This window comes from Podarcis pityusensis (assembly GCF_964106645.2).
Source record: "Podarcis pityusensis genome assembly, chromosome: 7".
Taxonomy (NCBI): Eukaryota; Metazoa; Chordata; class Lepidosauria; order Squamata; family Lacertidae; genus Podarcis; species Podarcis pityusensis.
In genome coordinates this window covers 3,793,072-3,810,546 of record NC_138031.1, presented here as the reverse complement: position 1 = coordinate 3,810,546, position 17,475 = coordinate 3,793,072, and the positions used below count along the sequence as shown (strand labels likewise).

General features: G+C 49.5%; 1 protein-coding gene across 1 annotated transcript; it reads right to left on the bottom strand.

Annotated features, from left to right (window-relative positions):
* Window positions 1-1,279: 1,279 nt before the first annotated feature.
* On the bottom strand, window positions 1,280-16,424 carry LOC308480920 (lymphocyte antigen 6E-like). The gene is made up of 3 exons (XM_081012914.1): window positions 16,114-16,424; window positions 3,937-4,056; window positions 1,280-2,538 (listed from the first exon to the last, which is right to left on the bottom strand). The coding sequence occupies exons 1-3, from the start codon at window positions 16,163-16,165 to the stop codon at window positions 2,330-2,332; spliced, it is 381 nt and encodes a 126-aa protein (XP_080869040.1). The 5' UTR covers window positions 16,166-16,424; the 3' UTR covers window positions 1,280-2,329.
* Between the last annotated feature and the right edge of the window lie 1,051 nt (window positions 16,425-17,475).

The following is a 17,475-nucleotide window of genomic DNA, read 5'->3' as shown; positions in this document are numbered from 1 at the left end:
ACCACTGTAGTAGGTGCTTAGAATGTACTTCCCAATACATATCCTATATCCGCCTGTTGCCCCAACACATTCCTCCTATGTTAATTATGTATAAGGTAAAGGTAAAGGGACCCCTGACCATTAGGTCCAGTCGTAGCCAACTCTGGGGTTGCAGCGCTCATCTCGCTTTATTGGCCAAGGGAGCCGGCGTACAGCTTCCAGGTCATGTGGCCAGCATGACTGACCCGCTTCTGGTGAACCAGAGCAGCGCACGGAAATGCCGTTTACCTTCCCGCCGGAGTGGTACCTATTTATCTACTTGCACTTTGACGTGCTTTCGAAGTGCTAGGTTGGCAGGAGCAGGGACCGAGCAACAGGAGCTCACCCCGTCGCAGGGATTCGAACCGCCTACCTTCTGATCAGCAAGCCCTAGGCTCTGTGGTTTAACCCACAGCGCCACCTGCGTCCCTGTTAATCATGTATAACCCTCCCCTTTTCTGATGTAGCAACAATGTAGTGATGATGCTTAATGAACTGTATGCTCGGATAGATAGAAACTTTTAAAAATCCTTGTCACCCCATCCTCGGGGTTCAAAATTCCTCTTTGAACCTGTTGCGCAATAAACTTTGGTCTACAGCTATTTGCTCCGGTTGGTGGCTGGACTCCTTCCTTTATTCTGCAGGCTCTGCCCAACCAGCTGGGTGACTGAGCAGCCTCGCACCTAGATTTTTCTGTAACAGTGTAGAATATAAAATGCCAGAGAAGAATAATTTCCTTGAATAACAGGATTCTCCCTTGGGCCAAGTGTGTCTGCGTGTCCTCAGGTCACCGTGGAGAAAAACAGCTTTTCCTAAGCAGCCAAACCTGGTCCACATTGAAAGCTGCAGGACTTACTTCTGAGTAAACCTATTTAGGATTGCCCTGCAAACATTCTTGGTGTAATACAAAGCAAAATTAACAGCACAGGGGTTTTTTAAAAAAAGAAAAGAAAAGAAATCTGGGAATTAGAGATGCTTTGGTTGACTGCCTACACTTTGCCCAAGAGGGAGTTATATTTATTTATTTCGCAATCTCTTTATTTCCCACCATGCTGTGCATATGTAAACAGAGCCTCAAGAGGGCAGAACTGCTCAGGGAAGATATTACCCTTCCCAAGCCAACCCCAAAAATCCTTCCTGGAGTCTGTGTGATGTCCATATTAGCAATTTTTCTCAGGATATGTTCCAGCAAAAAGGTTTTCTTGCACTTTCCCCAACCCTCCCCACCCCCCCAAAAAAACCATACAATGTTCCTGCCATCTATATGTGTACGTTAACGTATTTATTAGATTTTTAGACCACTTTTCGCTAACTGTCCCCAACAGTAAAAATACAGATTAATAATTATGTGACGTATCATCCTTGCAAGCTTGGCATGCGATGGGTGTTTACTCTGGAGTAAACCAACCTGTAGGGAAAGCCCACAAGCTGCTTTACTCGCTGCCCCGGTTTCTAGTGAGAGGCTAGGTTGCCTTTCCCCCCCGCAAATGGGCCTACTCGTGAGGAGGAAGCACCCACTGACCCACCCATGTTCTTCATTGAGCTGCAGCTCATCTTTCCAGCTTGAGGAGACCAGAGGGGGCTTACTCATGAGTAATCCCTGCCCTGTCCATTATGTGCGCGGGCCATAGATGTGGCGCCAGTGGAATGAATGCTCCTTGACTCAGAAAGTGCTCCAAGTCGGTGTGGACAGAGACAGGGCCGTCTTAAGCATATCCGGTGCATTGGTGGTGCAAAGATCCCTCCGGCGCCCCTGCAACTCCAAAACAAGGGAGGCAGTGCCTCCCCCACTGCCCCGATCCCCGGCGTGGTGGCGGTGATCGAGCAGGAAAACGTGCTGGCGGACGTGCTCTCTGGCGTCAGGGCGCCCGGGAAGGCTGTGCGCCACCTTTCACCAGGAAGCAGGAGGAGGATGACCACTGGGATCAGGGCCATCTTCAGCAGATGCAGAGGCTTGGGAGGAAAGCTGCCCGCCCGCCATATATGTGGGGCGCAGCGGGCAGGCAGGCAGGGAAAGGGGAGGCCATAGCTGTCAACTTTTCTCTTTTCTTGCGAGGAATCCTATTCGGAATAAGGGAATTTCCCTTAAAAAAAGGGAAACATTGGCAGTTATGGGGGAGGCTGCCAGCAAAGCCACACAGCTCCCCAACTCTCAAGGGCGCCCTGGCGCAACGCACCACTAACACCAATGGGAAAGGCGGCTCTGGGCAGAGAATAAAGTTAACAGGCATGCATTATAAAGCACAGTTTTGCACGTGGGGGAAAAGGTTGGGTTTCTCCCTGGAGGAGAAGTCCTTCTCTCCTTCTGCATCTACAACTTGGCTCCAAAGATGTACAGCAGACTGGCCAAGGTGCCCGCAACCAAGATCAGGGAGCTGCTTTTCACGCCGGAAGCCCCGCTTAAGTTGCACAGCTCGGACTCGCAGCATTTGATGGAAAAGGCCATGACGCCAAGGTCGATCCCTCCTTGGGGGCACAAGGGAGAGCAGTATTTGCTGATGGACTGCTTCTTGTTGTCACCTGGAAGGAAGGAAGGAAAGAAAGAGGTCCAGTTATTTTTATATATAAAAAAAAGATGGCCCAAGGAGACAGCTCAAACAGTCAGAATATTTAAAAACTGCTTTATGGTGTGGCACCATTCATCCTAAATGGCCTCGGTCCTGTATACCTGAAGGAGCGTCTCCACCTCCATCGTTCAGCCCAGACACTGAGATCCAGCACCAAGGGCCTTCTGGTGGTTCCCTCGCTGTGAGAAGTGAGGTTACAGGGAACCAGGCAGAGGGCCTTCTTGGTAGTGGCGCCCGCCCTGTGGAACACCCTCCCTTCAGATGTGAAGGAAATAAGCAGCTATCTTATCTTTAAAAGACATCTGAAGGCAGCCCTGTTTAGGGAAGTTTTTACTATTTAATGCTGTATTGTTTTTAACACTCGATTGGGAGCCGCCCAGAGTGGCTGGGGAAACTCAGCCAGATGGGCGGGGTATAAATAATAAACTATTATTATTATTATTATTATTATTATTATTATTATTATTATTGCCCCCATGGGAAACCTGCAAGCAGGATTCGAACACAAGAGCCCTCTCCCCTCCTGTAGTTCCCAGCAGCTGGAATTCAGAGGAGCACAGCCATTATGACTAAAGGAAAAGGGACCCCTGACCATTAAGTCCAGTCGTGACCGACTCTGGGGCTGCAGCGCTCATCTCGCTATATTGGCCGAGGGAGCCGGCGTACAGCTTCCGGGTCATGTGGCCAGCATGACTAAGCCACTTCTGGCGAACCAGAGCAGCGCACGGAAACGCCGTTTACCTTCCCGCCAGAGCGGTACCTATTTATCTACTTGCACTTTGACATGCTTTTGAACTGCTAGGTGGGCAGGAGCAGGGACCAAGCAACGGGAGCTCACCCCGTCGCGGGGATTCAAACCGCCGACCTTCTGATCAGCAAGCCCTAGGCTCTGTGGTTTAACCCACAGCGCCACCGATATAGCGAATGGCAAAGATTTAACTGGATGATTTAATTTAAAGATTGAAGACTGAAGATTGCTTGCTTGCACACACACACACACACACACACACACTAACTTCTTCTTCTTCATCATCATACCCCACCCATCTGGCTGGGTTTCCCCAGCCACTCTGGGCGGCTCCAATTTTCAATTTCCAAAAACTGATAGAAATGATAACATTCTTCAAAATGAAAGTAAAATATATCAGGAATTTGTAAGAGAGAACAAAATCGAATCTGCGTAAAACTGGCCCCCTCAAAGGTCAGTATTGCACCCCTCTGAGGTCTGTGCCCTAGGCAACTCACTCAGATAGGCCAAGTAAAAGTAATCAAGAGGTTGCCGCCTTTGGGACATTTCAATTTAGAGAAAAGGCAAGAATGGTAGAAGTTGACGAAGCTACGCGGCACTCACCGACGCCTCCACCGAAAAACTTGGTGACGCAGTACTTGTCCGAGTCGCCGCAGGTCTTTGGCTTCAGGCAGTTCCAATTGTTTTCCTCGTTCTCACAGTGGAAGCAGGTCAGCGATGCCACTGTGAATGGAACACAAAACACGCTCCTTAGGTACAGACCGCAAAGCAGGGGCAGGAATCATAGAAGCTTGGAGTTGGAAGGGGCCACTGAGGGTCATCTAGTCCAACCCCCTGAAAACACAGGAATCTCAGCTAAAGATAATAATAATAATAATAATAATTTATTTATATCCCACCCTCCCCAGCCAAAGCCGGGCTCAGAGCGGCTAACAACAGTAAAAGTAACACAGTTTACATACAATCACAATCTACCGTATTTTTCGCACCATAGGACGCACCGGACAATAGGACGCACTTTGTTTTAGAGGGGGGAGAACAAGAAAAAAAAATTCTCCCCCTCTCTGCCCAGCGCCCCTTCAGCGAAGTAGCAGGAGGCGCTGTGCAGAGAGGGGGAGAACTTTCCCCCTCTTGTTTTCCCGCTCTAAAACAAGGTGCCGTTTAAGGTGCGTTCAGGCGGCTACCTTGGAAGCCTGGAGAGCGAGAGGGGTCGGTGTGCACTGACCCCTCTCGTTCTCCAGGCTTCAGGTTCCTTTCGACCTGCTCTTTGGGGCTGGCGGGGGGAAGCCCACCACCAGCCCCAAAGAGCAGTTCAGGGAGCAGCGGAAAGGCGCAGTGGAGAGGCTCCTGCCATAGCCGTGCGTCACCTCTCCAGCCGGGAGAGGGTCGCTGGGCTATGGCTGCTTTAGCCCCGCACGCGCTCTCCCGGCTGGAGAGGTGACGGGCGGCTATGGCGCGTCACCTCTCCAGCCGGGAGAGGGTCACGGGGGCTGCTTTAGCCCCGCGCGCGCTCTCCCGGCTGGAGAGGTGACGGGCGGCTATGGCAAGAGCCTCAATAGCCGCGCGTCACCTCTCCAGCCGGGAGAGGGTCACGGGGGGCTGCTTTAGCCTCACGCGCGCTCTCCCGGCTGGAGAGGTGACGGGCGGCTATGGCAAGAGCCTCAATAGCCGCGCGTCACCTCTCCAGCCGGGAGAGGGTCGCGGGGTGCTTCTTTAGCCCCGCGCGCGCTCTCCAGGCTGGAGAGGTGACGCACGGCTATAGAAGCTCCTGCCATAGCCGCCCGTCACCTCTCCAGCCGGGAGAGGGTCGCGGGGCTAGGGCGTCTTCGCTCCATAGGACGCACACACATTTTCCCTTCATTTTTGAAGGGAAAAAAGTGCGTCCTATAGAGCGAAAAATACGGTATTAATTGAAATACATTCTAAAATCATTTCATTCTAAAATCAGTTCAAAATCAAATTAATGGCAACCATTGGGCTAGAGTTCTATGAGGACTACCGAAGGAGGGGGTCAGACTGAGTCCAAACCCAAAGGCCAGGCGGAACAGCTCTGTCTTGCATGCCCTGCGGAAAGATGTCAAGTCCCGCAGGGCCCTAGTCTCTTGTGACAGAGCGTTCCACCAGATCGGGGCCACAACTGAAAAAGCCCTGGCTCTGGTTGAGGCCAGCCTAACCTCCCTGTGGCCCGGGACCTCCAAGGTGTTTTTATTTGAAGACTGTAAGGTCCTCTGTGGGACATACCAGGAAGGCAGACCCGTAGGTACGAGGGTCCTAGGCCGTATAGAGCTTTAAAGGTCAAAACCAGCACCTTGAACCTGATCCTGCACTCCACCGGGAGCCAGTGCAGCTGGTGTAGCACCGGGTGAATGTGATCCTGCAGCGAGGACCCCGTAAGGAGTCTCGCTGCGGCATTCTGCACCCGCTGGAGTTTCTGGGTCAGTCTCAAGGGCAGCCCCATGTAGAGTGAGTTACAGTAATCCTGGAGGTGACCGTCGCGTGGATCACAGTGGCCAGGTCAGAGCAAGAGAGGTAAGGAGCCAACTGCTTTGCTTGGTGGAGATGGCCACCCAACCTCTGCTTAAAATCCACCAAGGAAAGGAGAGGCCACCACCTTCTGAGGTTGTTCATTCCGCAGTCTAGCAGCTCTTGCTGTCAAAAGCTCTTCCTAATGTTGATTGTAAGGAAGAGAATAAGGGGAGAAATAGGCAAGCAAGGCATAAATAAGATAAAGGTAAAGGGACCCCTGACCATTAGGTCCAGTCGTGACCGACTCTGGGGTTGCGGCGCTCATCTCGCTTTATTGGCCGAGGGAGCCGGCGTACAGCTTCCAGGTCATGTGGCCAGCATGACTAAGCTGCTTTTGGCGAACCAGAGCAGCGCATGGAAACGCCATTTACCTTCCCGTCAGACCAGTACCTATTTATCTACTTGCATTGGCATGCTTTCGAACTGCTAGGTGGGCAGGAGCAGGGACCGAGCAACGGGAGCTCACCCCATTGCGGGGATTCAAACCGCCGACCTTCCGATTGGCAAGTCCTAGGCTCTGTGGTTTAACCCACAGCACTACCCAAGGCATATATAGAGGGAAACAAACTGGGAAAATTCTAATAAAAGCTACTTCCCAATGAATTAATCTCTTTGTTGTTGTTTAGTCGTGTCTGACTCTTCATGACCCCATGGACCAGAGCACGCCAGGCACTCCTGTCTTAATCATCCCTTATGGGAGCTAAATTGAGATGGGGATGGTTATTCGGGGAGGGCATCACAGTCCAACCAAACGCTCACAAAATCTTATTGAAACTGAGGTCCATTTTTGGCTTGCTTGCTTGCTTGCTTTCCTTCTTTCCTTTTGAGTGAAACATACTAGTCCTCATGAGTTCATAGCGCTGGTGGTTGGGCATTGCCCGCATGCGATGCCTACAAATGCCAAAACTTTTTAACACCTCGTCATTGCTAAATTGGGACATATAAATACTGCCTGATGTGCACTCCTATGCATGCCTATGCATAAATGTGAGGATAATTATACTGTCCTACGTTACAAGGTTCTGGTATGGAAGGATTACTGTCATTATGCGTGCCCTGTGCTTCAAACGCTCAGAAAGCACTGTATAAACCTTGAGGTGTCCTTTATTATACCAGCAAGCTGTAACTGCAGACCCTATTTTCCAGGGACAGTCCCAGATTTACAGAAGCTGCCCCAGTTTCTGATTTGATCCTGGAATGTCCCACATTTCCCCTATTTTCATCGGAAAAGCGTTGGAGGGTGTGGTAGGACGTCCCTGTTTTCACCTAAAAAATGTTGGAGGGGACGCCTCTGTCTTCTTTGGAGAAATGTTGGAGGCTATGTGACCTCAGAGCCAAGGAGATAAGTAACTATACATGCTTTAGAAGAAAACTGAAGGCAACCCTGTATAAGGAAGTTTTAAAATGCTTAAAAGGTAAAGGGACCCCTGACCATTAGGTCCAGTCATGGCCGACTCTGGGGTTGCGGTGCTCATCTCGCTTTACTGGCCGAGGGAGCCGGCATACAGCTTCCGGATCATGTGGCCAGCATGACTAAGCCGATTCTGGAGAACCAGAGCAGCGCACGGAAACACTGTTTACCTTCCCGCCGGAGTGGTACCTATTTATCTACTAGCACTCTGATGTGCTTTCGAACTGCTAGGTGGGCAGGAGCAGGGACTGAGCAACGGGAGCTCACCCTGTCGCGGGGATTCGAACCACTGACCTTCTGATCGGCAAGCCCTAGGCTCTGTGGTTTAACCGACAGTGCCACCCGTGTCGCACAAAATGTTTAATGTGTTATGTGTGTGTTGGAAGCCACACCCCACCCCAGACAGATGGACGCGGTATTATTATTATTATTATTATTATTAATAATAATAATAAATAGGATATCCCTATTTTAATCGAAAAAATAATGGAGGATTTGTAACTGAACGATGGACCCTTAAGTAGAACCTTATTTCATCACAGTCCATCCCTCTCTCTCTCTCTCTCTCTCTCTCTCTCTCTCGCCACCACCCCAGCAAACACATATGATGCATGATACCACATGCAAAGAGAAGGTTGACAGTAAGTTGCCCTCAAAGCAACTCCTTTCAGATGGCTCAAGGAACTGAGCCAATCCTCAGGCTGTGTGTAGAGTTAGCTGTAATACTGCTATTCCAACTGCAGGTGGCAGTGTGTCCAACCTAGACAGTGAATCACGCTGCTGTTCTAGAATGTCATTTGGCAATAATGGTCTTCAACGATTATGAAACCGCTTTGGCCTGGCGTCCTCTCTGAAATAACCTGACCTGCTGCCAAGGCTACTAGCCAATCTGGCTGAGAGAAAATACTTCCCTGTTTCCCAGTACGCTCATCACTGTTTGTTCATTGTTGTCGTTTCAAGGATCCTGCTCACATCAACCACAGAAATAAGACATATACTAATACAATATTTTTATTTTTTAAAAAAACACCAGCCAAAATATATTTTACATTGAAATATACCAAAAAATAATAAAAGTGTGTGTATACACACACACACAAACACACACAGAGACAGACACTTTTATTATTTTTTGGTACATTTTAATGTAAAATATATTCCTTATGGCAAATGTATACAGTCATATCTCAGGTTATAGCCATTTCAGGTTTTTCGGGCTGCGGACTTCCGAAACCCGGAAGTACCAGAATGGGTTACTTACGGGTTTCGGCAGTCGCGCATGTTCAGAAGCTCTAAATAGCGCTTTGCACATGCGCAGAAGCGCCAAATCGCAACCCGCGACTGCGCACACGCGGGTTGCGAACACTGCATGTTGTGAACGTGCATCCCACATGGATCACATCTGCAACCTGAGCGTCCACTGTATACTGTATAAACTTTTTAATATATATATAGTTATACACACACACACACACACACACACACACACACACAGTATATACATTTGCCATAAGGACAGACCTCCGGAACGGATTGTGGTCATGAGTAGAGGTTCCACTGTGTGTGAGTGAGTGAGTGAGTGTGTGTGTGTGTGTAATGTAAACTACAAAAGATTGAATAAACTAATACATTAAAATTGTTTTTAATATTGTTTTAATGCTGTAGCCCACCCTGAGACCTTGGAGCGAAGGGCGGGTAATAAATAATAATACCATTAAATCTTCAACCTTTAAATTAAATCACCCAGTTAAATCTTTGCCATTCGCTATATCAACCTCAATGAAAAAATTATTTGAGGAGTAAGAGCTGTTTGGCAGCCGTTTGACTCCCTCGGGAGAGGGTGGCACCTCTTTCCTTGGAGGTTTCTAAGCAGAGGTCAGCTGGCGACCTGTCAGGGATGTTTTAGCGGAGTTTCCTGCATTGCAGGGGGTTGGACTAGATGACCTTGGGGGTGTCCCTTCCAACTCTGTGATTCTATTATTCTTTAAGGACGAATTTCTTTCTGGAGGAAATCTAGTTATTAGGACTTCCTGGTAAGGTAAGAGTCAAGTAGTTCATTTAGCTAGTTAAATTTAATTTAGCTCACTCTTTTTTCCTCTAATAATGCCACGTCTATTTCACTTGAGGTCTCTTCACAGGGCAATTCACGCAGAATGTCCCTCATTGAAAAGCATGGCAGACAACAAAATGATCTGGACTCCTTGGCAGGTTTTGAATAAACATCCACAATTTTTTAGTTAAAAACATGATAGATAAGGCAATGGTATGTACAATTTTATAATATGCAGAGCACAATATGTGCAAAAAAACCAGAGAGGGGAGCTGAGGGAAGTTCTTGGGGTGGGGGGAGAGGGGGAAAATGTAAATGGTTATATTGATTGATAATTTGTTTCTTAAATTGCTCAATAAAAATATATTTTTTAAAAAAGAGAAAAGCATGGCAGTCGAGAGCAGTTGATGCAATCTGCAACCACAGTGCAAGTTGTTTGAGTTCTGATGGTCATTCTGCAACTGCAAGTCATCACTGGATGTCGGCACCATCAGGTGGTAATTGTGCAAAGGTGTGGACGCAACGCGATTAGGACAAAACCCACAGGGATGCGAAACAAATCTATTAATTAAGACAAACCAGGTTTTGAAATGTGGTGCGTGAACTTTTGAATCACACACCATCCTTTCCAGGGCTGAATGTTTAAACAAGTTAAAAGAGGTCGGGCGCCATGCTCTCTGCGGAATGGTCTTGTGTAACTCAGAAGTTTACATGCCACACTGACAAATTCTCACAGTGGATTAGATTAGATTTGCTGTAACTCTGCATGAAGCGAAAGAGCATCATTTGTTTCCGAAAGCTCAGGGAGGGAGAGAAAACACTGTCCTTTGGTTTGTGCTTTGTAAGAATACCTATGCATCCTTGTCGTTTTTGAGAGTTATAATAACATGAGAAGAAGCTGCTGGATCACCTAGTCTAGGGGTACCGGATTTTTTTCAGTGAATCCGGGGACACTTTAAATAAACAAACAATACATGTTCGGGACGTTGATGCCGCAGCGATGGCGGTGGCAGAGGGGCGGCCGCCACCTTGACCTCAACCGCCAGGTTAGGATGGGATGCGGGTGGCGCTGTGGGTTAAACAACTGCGCTGCTTGGGCTTGCAGATCAGAAGGTTGGCAGTTCGAATCCCTGTGACGGGTTGAGCTCCTGTTGCTCGGTCCCTGCTCCTGCCCACCTAGCAGTTCGAAAGCACATCAAAGTGCAAGTAGATAAATAGGTACCGCTCCGGTGGGAAGGTAAAAGGCGTTTCCGTGTGCTGCTCTGGTTCGCCAGAAGCGGCTTAGTCATGCTGGCCACATGACCTGGAAAAACTGTCTGCAGAAGCGGACAAACGGCCGCCCCCTCAGCGAGATGAGCGCCGCAACCCCAGAGTTGTTCGCGACTGGACTTAATTGTCAGGGGTCCCTTTATCTTTATATATAGGGTGCCTACATACTGCACAGATGGTTGCATGGCAACATGTGCAAATGGCTTTAGATACCTATTAAGTCCATAAATGAGGGAAGTGGGTGGCGCTGTAGTCTAAACCACTGAGCCTAGGGCTTGCTGATCGGAAGGTCAGTGGTTCGAATCCCCGCGACGGGGTGAGCTCCCGTTGTTCGGTCCCTGCTCCTGCCAACCTGGCAGTTCAAAAGCACGTCAAAATGCAAGTAGATAAATAGGTACCGCTCCGGCGGGAAGGTAAAAGGTGTTTCCATGCGCTGCTCTGGCTCGCCAAAAGTGGCTTAGTCATGCTGGCCACATGACCCAGAAGCTGTACGCCGGCTCCCTCGGCCAGTAAAGTGAGATGAGCGCCACAACCCCAGAGTTGTCTGCAACTGGACCTAACGTTCAGGGGTCCCTTTACCTTAAGTCCATAAATTCCCATATAGCATATATTCAACACAAAAAAACAGTGACAATTTGTTGTTGACAAAGGACAGCTGGACATCTAAAGGGCCCCATTACCTTCAGTAGCTGAGGGCCACATCAAACCTCAATCCGGCCCTTTCAGAAGCATCGCTGCCTCCAACTGGCAGGGCATAGGCATCCTGGCTAGTAGCCATCAGTAGCCCTCTCTCCCTCTATGGATTTGTCCAATACTCTTTTAAAGCCATCCAAATCTGCGGCCATCACTGCTTCCTGTGGCAGTGAGTTCCACAGTTTAACTCGCTCTCTGCTCTCACATCAGTCCTGTTTTGTTTTGTTTTGACCAAAGGACAGTGAAAACCATCCAGCGCTTCCAAGCCCCGTTTTTCTAGGCAGCTGCTCTTCCTCCGAAGCACATTAGCACAAGAAGCTATGGGAACATCTCTGACCCATCCAGTTTGCCCTGACTTGCCATGGCACTGTGCCGGCCTTGCTACATACAAGGGGTGTTGCAAAGTACTTAAACAGGCCCTTGACCCAAATATGCTCATTCATATGGATAGATGCAAATCCAGGCTTTCAGGAGTTCACATCAGAAAACTATTAGACTGTTTTTCTCTAAAGCCTTCAGGAAAATTCATCAGCGTTTTAAGTGCAAATTTCTCCTAATGTGGATATTTGTGTATGCAGCTTTGCACCTGCTGGAGTTTGTGGGACTGTTTCAAGGGCAGCCCCGCGTAGAGCAAATTACAGTAGTCAAGCCTGGAGGTGACCGTCGCATGGATCACTGTTGCCAGATCGGGGCGGGAAAGGTAAGGGACCAACTGCTTTATCTGGCCAATGCCCCTGGCCAATATCGAACAGTGCTTTCCCCGGGAGAAAAGTATCCTATAAACAGAGAATTCTCCTCTGACCTCCCAAGGAAGTGTGAAGCCATACAACACTGCTGTTAGCAGGATCCCCCTTGGGTAGGCCTCACTTTCCTAGACCGGCTCCCAAACCAACTATTTCCCCAACGTCGTTCTTCGAGGACAGCCAAAACAAGAGCGATGTCTTTGCTCAATCAGCAAGCCTGCTCCAGGCAGGAGAGCTCTGTGGGCAGATGTTTTTGCAAGAAGCACACCTCAGACGGCGATTGCGGGACTTAATGAGCACCTGTTTGGAGCTTGGTGCTGTGGAGATGTCAAAACAACAACAACTGGTGTTCATGAGAACAGAGTGGGAGAGAGAGATAGAGAGAGGTTTGGTGATAAGAAGCAGCAAGGAGGAGTTGAAGGGCATGTGGGGCATAGCATATGCCACCTGAAACTCTCAAGGAGGGAGGGCATTCTCGATAGCGGCACCCACCTTGTGGAACACCCTCCCATCAGATGCCAAGGAGAGAAGTAACTATACAACCTTTAGAAGACATCTGAAGACAGCCCTGTACGGGGACGTTTTTAATGTTTGATGTTTTACTATGTTTTCGTATAGGTTGGAAGCTGCCCAGAGTGGCTGGGGAAACCCAGTCAGATGGGTAAAGGTAAAGGGACCCCTGACCATTAGGTCCAGTCGTGGCCGAATCTGGGGTTGCAGCGCTCATCTTGCTTTATTGGCCGAGGGAGCCGGCATACAGCTTCCGGGTCATGTGGCCAGCAGGACTAAGTGGCTTCTGGCGAACCAGAGCAGCGCATGGAAACGCCGTTTACCTTCCCACCGGAGCGGTACCTATTTATCTACTTGCACCAGCATGCTTTCGAACTGCTAGGTTGGCAGGAGCTGGGACTGAGCAATGGGAGCTCACCCCGTCGTGGGGATTCGAACCACCGACCTTCCGATCAGCAAGCCCAAGAGGCTCAGTGATTTAGACCACAGCGCCACCCACATCCCTATCTGGACAGAGACAGCCTAATTCCTGTCATCTATGCTCTGGTAACCTGCAGGTTGGATTACTGCAATGTGTTATACATGGGGCTGCCTCTGAAGACGGTTCAACTGGGGCAGAATTTGGCAGCCAGCTTGCTCACAGAAGAAAGATGGTTTGAACATATAATACCGATCCTGGTCTGGCTGCACTGGCTGCCCATTAGTTTCCGGGCCCAATTCAAAGTGCTCGTTTTGACCTATAAAGCCTTAAACAGCTCAGGACGGCAATCCCTCAAGGACTGCCTCTTTCCATATGAACCTACCCAAACCCTAAGATCATCCTCCAAGACCCTTCTTCGTGTGCCTCCTTCAGAAGAGGGTGGCAAAAAGAGTACTGGTCTTTTCTGTGGTGGCTTCTCATTTGTGGAATGATCTCCCCGTGGAAGCTCACCTGGTGCCTTCCTTGCATATGTTTAGACGCCAGGCGAAAATATTCCTCTTCAACCAGGCCTTAGGCTTATTAAACAAGCTAGAATCAATTTCACGCATTGCCCCACCTGAACTCAGTGTGGCAACTTTGGAACCCCCTGCCTATTGATATCAGGCAGACTCCAATGTTTTCTTTTCGGCTGAAGACATTTGCATTGAGACCAGCCTACCGAGATGTTTAGAAAGTTTGCACTCCATTTTAATTTGTTTCAATCTATTCCATTGTGGTTTAAACTTCCTCTATGCTTTAAATTATGGTTGCTGATTTTTTTAGTGATAACTTCATAGAAGCCTATCTGAGGCTTTTTCCTATGATCAAGCTGCAGATAGATTTTATGAATATTTTTTTGATGTGCAATCTATGTTATACGGCTTGGCTGAGATTCTTTCGCCGCGAGCTGTTTAGCGGAGGATCTGTGGTCCCGAAAAGTACATGGAAAAGGAAGGGAATGATGTTTCTGTGCGCTCAGTCGAGGACTTTGCATTCTCCCTGCACCCCCAACCAACCCACCCAAGCCAAGCCAACCATCCTTGCCAAGCCCTGAAGCCACAAGCGATGAGCTCATTGCAAGCCACGCCACCGCCTGCTGCAGGAAAAATACTGCCACCATAATGGCAGAGAAAACCCCCTCCCCATCGCCGCTGATGTCTCAGCGGACCTCATAACTCCTAACTGAAAACAGGCGCCTCTTAGTCATCTCTCCACTTCCTGGGACAACAAAGGACAATCCAGGGTGTGGCTTTATTGTCTTCCAGAGGCTTGAGCTGCCTGCAGCCATAGCTGACCCCTTTGTTTGAGCTTACCCTGTTCCCAATGACAGGGCTGGGGCCCCTTTTGCAACCCGGAGCCCACATTTGCCTCTGGAAAACCTTTTGAAGGCTGCATGCTGGCGTTGGGCAGGGCCAGGGGCAAAATGCATGTCAATTTTCCCTCTGGTTCATCCTTCGGGTTTCGACACACGCCCCCTCTCTTATCTGGACAATCAGGAGACGTTGTGGGCCTTCAAGGACACTGTGTAGCCTGAGAGAGAGACTTTCAAGGAGGCGGGAGGGGTGAAGAAGGGGTGTGTGGACCTCTGTGGGGTACTATCAGAGCTGCTTTTTAGAGTGAAGGGGGCACAGGGGCGTTGTGTCCTGAACCCTACCCCACAAGGTTGTTGTGGTGATTAAATGAGGAGCGGCGGGTGGCAGAGAACCATGAACACCACCTCAAGCTCCCTGGAGAAATTAATATCAGCCTGGGTAGCTCAGTTGGCTAGAGCATGGTACTGATAACGCCAAGGTTGCAGGTTCGATTCCCCGCATGGGACAGCCTGAATTGCAGGAGGGTTCCCTTAACAATTCTATGATTTCAGTGAAAATAGTGAGATATAAACGCACCCGTGATCTTCGAGCACATAAATTTAACGAATGAGATCATAGTAACGAATAAGCAACACAAAACGAAACGGCAGCCTCTCCGCCAGTTTTCATCTAGACGTGGCTAGGAAAATGATGAAGGGAAGGGCAATGGGCAAACAGCTGTATAAGATCCCAGGTTGGAGACCTCTAGGTGGGGCTTGAGATGAAATCCAAGTGAGAGGCTCCCATACGGAGCTAGAGGGACAAAGGTTCCCAGGCTCAGTGCAAGGCAGCTTCCCGAGCTCCTATCTGGGAAGGGCCATACCCTTTTGCTCTGAATGGAATCACAAAATTGTTGGAAGGGACACCTGGGGATCATCTAGTCCAACCCCATGCAGATGGTCCCTGGTTCAATTGGCGCTGCTCGTCAGTTGAGACCACGCTGGGCGTAATGGTTTGACTTGGCATAAGGTAGCTTCCTACATAGTCCTACATATCAGCTCGGTAGGTAGAGCATACTCCTCAGGGTTGTGGGTTCGAGTCTCACGTTGGGCAAAAAGATTCCTGCATTGCAGGGGGAGATAATCCTTGTGGTCCCTTTCCAACTCTACAATTCTTCGTCTATGAGTCTATAGCTACCAGCCCTGTTTTAATGAACTGGAAGCTGCTCAGAGTGGATGGAGCAACACAGTCAGATGGACTGTAAATGAATCCCATGAGGACTAGAATCTTGTCTGTTTAGTGGACAAAGTGCCATAGTGTATCTGCTTTGCATGCAGAAGGTCTCAAGTTCAGTTTCTGGCATCTCCGGGTTATTTATTTATTTCATAAAACTTGCACACCGCTTGACTGTAGGGAAAAGCCTCAAGGTGGTTCAGGGAAAAAATAAATAGGCAAAGCAATTAAACCATCCCAGGAAAAAAAATTACAGCCGTGATTCCAAACATGCCGAAAGTTAAAACTGCAACAGACGAAAACAAATTAAAACTCATACCAGCTTCCTAAACATCTTCTGGCATGGCTTGTCTCAAAAAGAATGTCTTTGGCAGGCGATGAAAAGAATATAGGCGGAAAGAAAACAGGGGAGACACCTGCCTGATATCTATAGGCAGGGAGTTCCAAAGTTGCCGCCACTCTAAAACGGCTGACCTCTTTCAGATGCGGTGTGGGTCTTGTACGGCCTCCACCTGAGGCCCTGGGCTGCTGCTGCCAGCCAGTGCAGACCGTACTGAGCTAGGCGAACCTACAAAAGGAGAAAGAAGTCTTACCTCTCTCCACGCAGAGCAGAACTGCCAGCAACGCGGCGAAAGAAGCCTTCATCCTTGGTGATGGTGCGCTTTGCGGTCCCGGGGGCAGGTGAGCAGAAAGGGCTTCTCTCCGGGTCAGAGGAACGGCGCTAGGAGCTGCCTGCTCGCGTCGAGGGTGCTGTATAAGGGCTCGGTGGCAGGGGAGGGGTCAGGGAGGTGTGGGTTTGAGGAGGAGGTTTCTGCAGCCACTCACCACTCTCCGGGATCCCGGATCAACCACAGGGAGGAGGAGGGCGCAAAAGCTCTCCAAAGGGACATTCCAAGCCGCTGCGCTTTGCTCCAGTTCTTTCGCAGACGATGAAAAGAATGCAGATGAGGGCGAAAACAGTAGGACATTCAGCCAATGGAGGAAAGAACAAAGGGGAGGGAGGGAGGCGCACACTCTTTCCAGCTCTGGTCCTGATTTTGTCTGTATTCAGGGCTGGAGAGAGAAAGAGAGAGAGCGCATTCGCTCCAGGATTTCAAAGGGTGGTGTGTGGCCAAACGCGTTGCGTGACTTTGCAAGGACGCACAGGGAAGGGGAAAGGGCAGGAGGGCTCTGGCAGCGCAGCGGGCGAGCAATTGCGCACAGGCTCACGGAATGGCAGGGTTGGCTGGGACCCCCAAAGGTCATCCAGCCCAACCCCCTTGCAACCACGGCTCCGGAAACCCAGACAGGCGGCCAGCCAACCTCTGCTGAAAGGCCTCCGACGAAGGAGAGTCCGCCACCTTCCAAGGCCATAGGACCATAGAAATGTAGAGTTGGAAGGGACCCCCAAAGCTCATATAGTTCAGCCTGCAGCTGATGAATCCCTGCCAGAATCCCATGGTTATGTTGAATGGCAAGAGAACATAAAGCAGGGCCTATGTAGGAATGTGCCCTTCTTTCCAGGCAGGTTAGTATGTTAGGAGGGGCTTCTAAAGCTATTCTGTCCTCAGGTCATTGGGAGGTTTATTTATTTAGTATGCATTTATTTATACTCAAGAGCTCAAGGCAACGTACATGGTTCTCTGTTCCTTCTTTTACCTTAATAATAATAATAATAAGGTAAAGGGACCCCTGACCATTAGGTCCAGTCATGGCCGACTCTGGGGTTGCGGCGCTCATCTCGCTTTACTGGCCGAGGGAGCCGGCGTACAGCTTCCGGGTCATGTGGCCAGCATGACTAAGCCACTTCTGGCGAACCAGAGCAGTGCACGGAAATGCCGTTTACCTTCCCGCCGGAGTGGTACCTATTTATCTACTTGCACTTAGGGGTGCTTTCGAACTGCTAGGTGGGCAGGAGCTGGGACCGAACAACGGGAGCTCACCCTGTTGCGGGGATTCGAACCGCCGACCTTCTG

Excerpts from the sequence above, each read along its gene's own strand:
- LOC308480920 (XM_081012914.1), bottom strand. The coding sequence starts at position 16,165 with ATGAAGGCTTCTTTCGCCGCGTTGCTGGCAGTTCTGCTCTGCGTGGAG. Across the intron at positions 4,057-16,113 it reads TCTGCTCTGCGTGGAGAGAG|TGGCATCGCTGACCTGCTTC; the intron begins GTAAGACTTCTT and ends TTCCATTCACAG. Across the intron at positions 2,539-3,936 it reads GTTTTTCGGTGGAGGCGTCG|GTGACAACAAGAAGCAGTCC; the intron begins GTGAGTGCCGCG and ends CCTTCCTTCCAG.